General features: G+C 36.7%; 2 protein-coding genes across 3 annotated transcripts; both read right to left on the bottom strand.

Annotated features, from left to right (window-relative positions):
- Window positions 1–468: 468 nt before the first annotated feature.
- On the bottom strand, window positions 469–915 carry LOC114739584 (copper transporter 6-like). Its single transcript, XM_028927667.1, has one exon. The coding sequence runs from the start codon at window positions 913–915 to the stop codon at window positions 469–471; it is 447 nt and encodes a 148-aa protein (XP_028783500.1).
- A 1,294-nt stretch (window positions 916–2,209) lies between these two features.
- On the bottom strand, window positions 2,210–3,926 carry LOC114739628 (uncharacterized). Of its 2 annotated transcripts, XM_028927710.1 has the most exons (3): window positions 3,772–3,926; window positions 3,192–3,327; window positions 2,210–2,788 (listed from the first exon to the last, which is right to left on the bottom strand). In XM_028927710.1, the coding sequence occupies exons 1-3, from the start codon at window positions 3,805–3,807 to the stop codon at window positions 2,247–2,249; spliced, it is 714 nt and encodes a 237-aa protein (XP_028783543.1). In that variant the 5' UTR covers window positions 3,808–3,926; the 3' UTR covers window positions 2,210–2,246. The 2 variants fall into 2 exon arrangements, with proteins under 2 accessions (XP_028783543.1, XP_028783542.1); XM_028927709.1 differs by lacking the exon at window positions 3,772–3,926 and having other exon boundaries at window positions 3,192–3,402.
- Window positions 3,927–8,232: the final 4,306 nt, after the last annotated feature.

The raw sequence follows: 8,232 nt of genomic DNA, 5'->3' as shown, positions 1-8,232 counted from the left end.
AGTGTATGTTGATTATGATTATTGCACTTATAATTTGAGTGAATTTGCCAGTTGTTTACTTTAAATATTGTGATTAGTTTTTCATAAAGCCAGCTTTTCTTTTGGTGATTAAGAAGGTGTTTGGCAAGATAACAAGATAGACTTCTTCACATATTTACTTCGTATACTGTAAAAATATTTTTAAAATCGAGATTTGGCTTCCATCCAAACACCTTCTAACACAGTCATTCATGTCGGTGATTCTCGGGCAAGAGTGAAGCTTTTGGCTTGGAAACGAAGAGAGTTGGTGTCTCACTTTCTTTCAAGCACTTTACACAGGGGGAATGGATTTGATCATAAGCATGAATAAATTATTGTTAGATTTCATTTTCTTGGAAGGTCACAATTCTTGAAAGGTTACAACAAAAACCAGACATGGGAAGAGATGGATTACGAGGAAAGCCATTGCCGATCGACCTGTCTGAGTTACTACAAGTCGGATGTCTTACCAGGGTCCGACCCGGCCTTCTTCCTCCGGATTGCCTGAGTACCGAAGACCAGGAAACCGATGACGTGACCAACAATAGCGACGACAAACACGCCGCCGTTAAATGACATGACGGCCAGCATGACCATGTAGGAGAGGCCGGTTCGAACGCCGTAGATCGCTGTCTTGAGCACCCCAGCAACGACATCGTTCTTGCCGGGCTTGAACTTCACCATATCCGTGAAAGAAAGCCACTCAACCAGCACAGCCATGGTGAAGACCAGCACCAAAGACAGACCGTACATGACGGGGTTATCTCCAGGCCAGCACGGGAAAAGCACGTATGCCTTGTGGCCCCAATATAACGTCGTGTGTATCGGGATCCGCCGTCGGCCCAGCCTCGCTGCCACTGTTGAGTTGTACGGAGGATCCGTCGGCGCAGCTTCCATGGCGTTGTTTGGAGTTATTTTCTTTCTCTTGTAATTATCTCCGCGATGTGCGTGTAGGGGAAGAGAGTGACTTATATATATATACACGCGCACACATGTTTAGGAAGGAAGACATTAAAAGTGTGAGCTGATGAATATGACAGAAGATATGATTCCTTTAAAAACATTGTTCCATAATTCGTCTGCAAGCAAGCACAGGTTATGTTGGCAGAAAAAAGCGGAAATAATACGGAGAATCGGAAGGTAGGAAAAGGCTATGCCCCGCATTATCATATTGATGAATTTTGTTTAAAGGCGTTTAGTAGGGAGCATTTGTATAATTTTATAAGGAAAAATTTAAGCGCCAACATTCTAACTGGCCATTCCAAATTTCAACGAGTCATTTGCATTTCACGGAATCATAAAATCATGATAGGATGAAACAAATGAATTGAGACTCTGATTTTAAGTTGCGATTTTGGCTCAAAAAACATTTACGGAGGGATAATTTGATCATCAATAAGATTCTTACATAGCCAGCGGGATTTGAACTTCCAAGTCACAACTTTACAGGTTATGAATCATCTTTCTTACCAACTAAATTAATTTTGTTGGCTGAATGGAATGTAATTTGTTTCATCATATTCATGTGAAATCTTGATTCCAAGTTCCAACGTGAAATTTTCTTTCCCTCTTATCCACTAAAGATTACTTTTTTACTTAATTTATAAAAAAAATAATATCAAATGAAAATATGATAACTTAATTAAAACCATGTCCAATTGCGGTTTACGCATTGAATCTTAAGCTAGTGTGCTTTGACTGATGCAATGCCGGTGCGGCGGTGCCCAACGCCAATCCACAAGGTAGAAATATTGAAAGATACAAGGTGAGCTGAGAAAAATTTTATCAGTAAAATCGTGCTTTTCCCTCCATGTCGTTATGGAAGAGAAGCAAAGATCAATCTTTCCCAAAGAAGATAAACTCATTGTTGTAGCCAGCGAGTAGAATCATACCCGACTCAAACAAAATGGGACACTGCCACTCTCATTATCTGAGCTCAAATGATCGGATAGATCGAAGGAAGAACGACAAAGACAATCATTGAACTTCAATATTTTAGACTTCATTTCACGACATGACAGAGCAAAACTGTACGAGGCAGGTTCAGATGCAGCATGGATTCATTTATTCATCAAAATGCTATAGCTGTTACAGATTATGTCTACAGTAAAGCCATGTCGCACATGTAGCTTAAAAAATGAGTGAGTTCTTCTGAGTACGAGAGTGAGGCATCAGCAAACCCAAAGCAAAATTGGGAAAGAGAATGTCAGGAGTAAACTTTGAAGAATTCACAAGTCTATTGGGGAAGCATGATGAATACAAATAAACCACTGGCCATCAATCCTCTCAAACACATTTGTCACAAACTGTCCTCCCCATCTTCCTCCTTTTGTCTTTACGAATTCCATGCATGTGACATATCCCATATCCCCTCTAGCATGAACCTTAATGTCTTCTAGCTTAATCTCCAACGGGAATTCATAGTTGGCCCACACAAAATTCCAGCTCTCTATAACATCATCATAACCAGATATTCCTTTCAAACCAGGGTGGACACAACATACCTCATCCCTTCTGGCCCAAAGAGCTTGCATTGCTGCAAGATCCCCAGTCCTAAATGAATCGTAAAACCGGCTGTTGGCTCCCAATACTGTGGTCTTGATGTCTTTCTGAAGGTTCTTCAGAGCATCTCTGATTTCTGCTGCTTTAGCATAGTTCTCTTCTGCAATGGCATTATGCAGCTCCTCCTCCAAAGTCTGCTCATCCAGTGCAATGCTCTCACTGCTCAACATACTCTCTGAGTCTTCTCTTTTTACTCTCTCTAGTCTCCCTGACAGAAAACTAGAAGATGGGTCAGATAAATGCTATGGAAGCTTTAGTATAAAATCAACAATGAACCGTGAAAACTTTGTTGGATTCAGAACAACATAGTTAGACGTCTGCTGTCAAGTTCTCCAGTTAAAACATGACATCTGGATAAAATTCTTCAAACAGCCCAATCTTAGGGTGTTGACTTGGATAAAAGATATTCAGATATCATGTCTCCATTGGAGAACTAGGCGCCTGACACTTCAAATCCGTATCTGAATTTTGTTTTGCAGAAAACTGAACCGAAGCAGAATCAAGAAAAAGGCCGACAATTTCATTGGTCGTTCGTTAAAATCTAGTCGTCATATCATCAGCAAATTCAAACACAAATATGAACTACTTTGTCTTGAGCAAAATAGACTTACTCAATCTTCCAAGGCTTTTGCCTAACACTAACTTGTTTTTCGTCAAGGAAGGCAGAGAAACATGTTGAAGCTTCCCAAAGCTATTAATGAATGAACCGGGCAAGAAATTAAACTCTTTTGTGGTAGAAGAAAGTCCCTTCACAAACAAAAATCCAAAATCAATCCATATACACTCAGAGAACATGCTGATCTGAAGCAACTGGGAGGGAGGGAAAAAACAAAAAGAAACATAATTTTCAGCGATATATTAAATAAATTTTTTTGCGGTGTAATCAACCCAGCTATTAAGAAACTTGAGTAGATACGAATTATAATATTATATCCCATATTCCAACAGAGTCAACAATCAAATCATCGAAGCAACAAGAGTCATGGAACTTGAAGATTAAATTCTGTCAAAATATCAAGTATTCATGTCCAAACTCAACACTTCAATTAATCATTCAATAGGTTCGTCAGAACCCAAATCCTCTTCCATCATTGCACAGGAGTTTCTGAAAAGTGAAATATTTGAGATGCTTCTCATAGCGATAGAGCTATTAGAAGTAAGTTTTTAGGGGAAACAGAAATGAAAGCTTACACTGAAGGTGAGGGTGGCAGTTCCTTGGAGCGCCATAGATGAAACTACGAACTGGATCTCCAGAATTAAGGTGCCAGTGACACAGGAATAGGGTTTATGGAAAGTGGAAACCCATCCGATCACGATCGGGCAAGGAGAAGCAATGGTAGCTCGCCAACCCACTCATCAATGAAACGCACCGTTCTCATAAAAGAGGAGAAACCGCAGCCGTTCGTCTCAATATAATCTGGCCGTCCATTCTTATCTCATGGAATGCTGGAGGACGAAGGTGGCAATAGGCTATGTTTGGATAGCACTCCAAACCATGGTTTGGGGACCCAAACCATGGTTTGAGAAAAATGCTACTCAAACAGCCTCTCCAAAAACCAAAACCATGGTTTTGGGTCAAAATCATGGTTTTGACTCCAAAACCATGGTTTTGGAAAAAGCAAATTTTTTTTGCTTTTGGAGAAAAAAGGGAGAGTGTGAGGGCCTATATGATATGTATCTTGTTATTTTTTTTATAAACATATTTTTTTATAAATATATTTAATCTTATATTTTATAAATATATATAGACATTAATTATTTATTAATTATATTATCTTATGTATTATTAATTATGTTGGTAAAAAACATATTATTAACAATTTTATTTCTTCAAATTAAAATATATCATAAAATCTATTTTTTCTGTAATTATCATATTAACTTATGTCTTTTTTTTAGTAATTTGTATATATAAAAAGTGCTTCTGATAACAACTATCCAAACACTCTCACTTCTCAGAATCACTTTTTTACAAAATCTATTCTTCACAGAATCTATTTTTTCCAGAATCTATTCTCCAGAATCACTTTTCCAAACCACGGTTTGGTTTTATCCAAACACACCCATAGTCAATAATGGCCCGAGATGCGGACCCAGCTTGATAATCCTGGCATTAATTGTTCTTTTTTATAAAAAACATTTTTATTTGACATAAATAAAATGATTCTATAAAAAATTTGGCTAATCAAATTTGGTTAATTTGAAAAAAATCTAAATAATCCTGGCATTATTCAACAACAATATTTATTGGCAAGTTTTCTTTTCCCAATTATTGGCAAGTGCTTTTAAATCAAACAAAAATCAAATTAACAGGTTTTTTATTATAATGAAATTGGTTGTGTATTTTAACCACAGATGTTTTCCCTATTACAAAAGATTTGGAAGCTTATCGTTATATTGATTTGAAAATTGTAAAAGGTCAGTTAATTGTTACACTCCTCTCTATGGTGCTTTTTTATGGTTAGGATATAAATTCAATTTGTATGGATAAAAGGGGGCGTGACTGCGTGAGTTTAGGTTTTTTTTTTTTTTTTTCCAGTGATGCAAATTAAGTTTATAGAACGTAACTAAACATTTAAATTAAAAAATTGAATGCACTTGCCCCTTATAAAACCAGGAAAAAAAATGAACGCGCTTTAATTAATTTAAAAATTCAAATGTGTGTGTAATTTAAATATGTTCTTATACAATGTGTAATTTAAACATTTTTGCCAGTATAATTGGCACTTTTTTCTGCCTGAAAATGATTCACATGTGGATATGGTTAATGTAACAATTGTTTTTGGATAAACAATCCTGTACGAAACACTGTTAGGTACTAAGGGTGTGTTTGGTATGAGGGATTTGGAAGGGAGGGGAGGGGAGGGGAGGGATTTTAATCATTTTCCCTTGTTTGGCAACACACAAATTTTAGGAGGGGAGGGAAAAAATTTTAAAATTTCCCCTCCCCTCCCCTCCTCAACCTCCCCTCCAAAATTGGGAGGATTTGGAGGGAAAAGGCAATATTTTGTCATATTATAACCATTATGTTCATATTTTGTCATGTTGTGACCATTATGTTTATATTTTGTCATGTTGTGACTATTATGCCCACGCCTTAAATAAAATAAGAGCAAAATTGTCCATATTAAAATATTTTTCCCTCCCCTCCCCTCTTTTTTTATAAATCCAAACAAGGTGATATTAAAATCCTTCCACTCCCCTCCCCTCCCCTTCCCTCCATTAAAATCCCTCCCCTCCCCTTCCTCTCATTGAGCCAAACATACCCTAAATGTGAGGATCTTTCTGAGTGGGAATTTGAATCTTGATTCGCTATATTATAAGAGACTAATTTTTTTGTTAAACCCAACTCAACAGGTATAGCGAATAATATTTCAATCATACTAATACAATGCCCGGTGAAAAAAAAATCAATCTAATACAATAATATTTTGGACCGTAAGATATGGAATGATCTATTAGACTATTGGGCAGGATTTCCTGACCCAAACTTTTATTGGGCAACTGAGAAGAATGTTATCAACCTGTTGGGCTAGCCCAACTTTAAAATATTTGTTCCTTGGAAGGACTTTGGGCTATTTGGAGTAGAAGGCAACAGTGGAGGGGAAACAACCAACATTAGTTTTGGAAAGTAAAAACTCATCATTTCTAATAACATTTTCCATGAAGCTGCCCTAACCCGCTCATTCACACCTAATAATATGATTATGTCTTCTCACATAGCGATGTCTAAAAAAGTCAAAATAACTTTTAAAATTTCTTCGAATTATTCAACTTCAATGAGCTTAGCCCATTTGTTGTAAATGGCCATCAAGAAGACCATTTGGGAGGAAATCTCCAATGTCATGATATATTGCAACCCAATCTTCAAAATCCAGGTTCAGCTTACTCTCATCGTCAACAGTGACAAATTGAGAGAGGCACACCTTGGTGCCACTGAGGAAGCCCTCCAGTTTATGTCCCTTGATAGGGAGAACATGTGTTTGCCACACCAGATAATTTGTTCCATCTAGCTTGATAGAGCAGCTTTGATTGATGCTATTTCCAGACTGTTGCTTTGGTAATGCAGTAGTAAAGGCAAGTGATTATTAGAAGCATTGCGCATTTCAAAGAAAGAAACGATACAAATGCTCTTTCACTCCGCCCCACTAAGATTATTAAGGTTTGTGGTGGGAAAAAAGAAAGAAAGAAAGAAAAGATCATTAAGGGGCATTGCATTTAACAGAGCGACAACATGAATTAATAAATTGATTATTACCGCGTTCAACGACTCTTCATTGGTTTCTGGGTCCCCCTTCAGTGGCTCTTCTTCAGTTTATGGGTCCTCCTACAAAAGGGGAAAATAAATATCAGAAGCATAGTGGTTGACAAAAAGAAACGATACAAATGCTCTTTTGCGTCGGAGAAAGGGAGAAAAAGTCATTAAGAGGCATTGCATTTAACAGAGTGACAACAAGAATTACTAAATTGATAATTACTGTGTTCAATGGCTCTTCATCGGTTTCTTGGTGCTCCTGCAAAATGAAAAAAAATATCAGACACATTGCATTTAACATATACAGATGTCCTTTCACAAGATTATTAACGTTGGTGCCCAAAAAAAGAAAGAAAATATCATCAAGAAGCATTGCATTTGACAGAGAGCAGCAAGAAGAATTAATAAATTGATTGTCACTGTAATCAGTGGCTCTTCTACAGTTTTCGAGTCTTCCTGCAAAAGGCAAAAATGAAGAAAATGGAGAAGCAAGCATGAGAAAACAAATAAAGAAAGCAATATGAAAATCTTGAGAAAGTAAAGGCACCTGGGGTTCCACAGCATGAACCGAGGAAATACCCCGGTTTTGAACCATGTGAAGGGTGTTGCCGAGTCAATCATAGGAGTAGGGAAGTACAAGCCTCTTTGAGAAATGAAATGCAAAAACAGGCCCTGGCCTCGTGGAAGATGAGGCCAAGCCATGAAAGATCGCTCTGGTCACAACCAACATTTGAGGAAAAAGCTAGGGATTTCCTTACGTGAACTAGGTTTTGCGAATTGCAAGAACAGTGGAAGGCTACTTTTATAATCTTAATTATTGCTTGCTCAATAGTCGGGTGCGGACAGATTAAAAGAACTATTTAAAATTATTAATAGGAAGAATTACAATCAAGTCCTAATCAAGTTCTAAGAAAGATTTTTGTTTTTGTTTTCCTTTCTTATTACTTTATTATAATTTTTCCTTATTAAACACGATTTATTTATTTTTTCCCATTTACACATTTATTAACCAAACTGGTCCGCGTTTAAATACAACAATATTTTCCCGAGTATTAAAAAACTGAAATTTCAACCAAAATACCTTGACTGTCATTACCGATTTTTTTCAATAAAAAAAGTTTTAAAATTTTATGCAACTTTTCCTCGTGAAAATCACATATTTAATTTTTTTTTTGGGGTAATAAAGGAGGCATATGGGGTTTGATTCCCAAACCACCGTTTGGGAATTACTATTATTTTCTTCGTCACATTTCTGTTAGATTAATTACAATAAATGAGAATTAATAGAACATTCAAGAATGTAATCACAATAAGTAATAAGGAGTCCAATCCCAAATTGAAATAAATGACAATAAATGAGAAAGCTTTCGTCTTAAAGAGCCTTCAAGTTGCGATCC

The sequence above is a fragment of the Neltuma alba genome, unplaced genomic scaffold, assembly GCF_004799145.2.
Source record: "Neltuma alba isolate B1F8T4 unplaced genomic scaffold, ASM479914v2 tig00002863_pilon, whole genome shotgun sequence".
In the NCBI taxonomy this organism is placed as follows: Eukaryota; Viridiplantae; Streptophyta; class Magnoliopsida; order Fabales; family Fabaceae; genus Neltuma; species Neltuma alba.
Note: the sequence above shows the minus strand (reverse complement) of the source record. Positions and strands in the feature narration are given on the sequence as shown.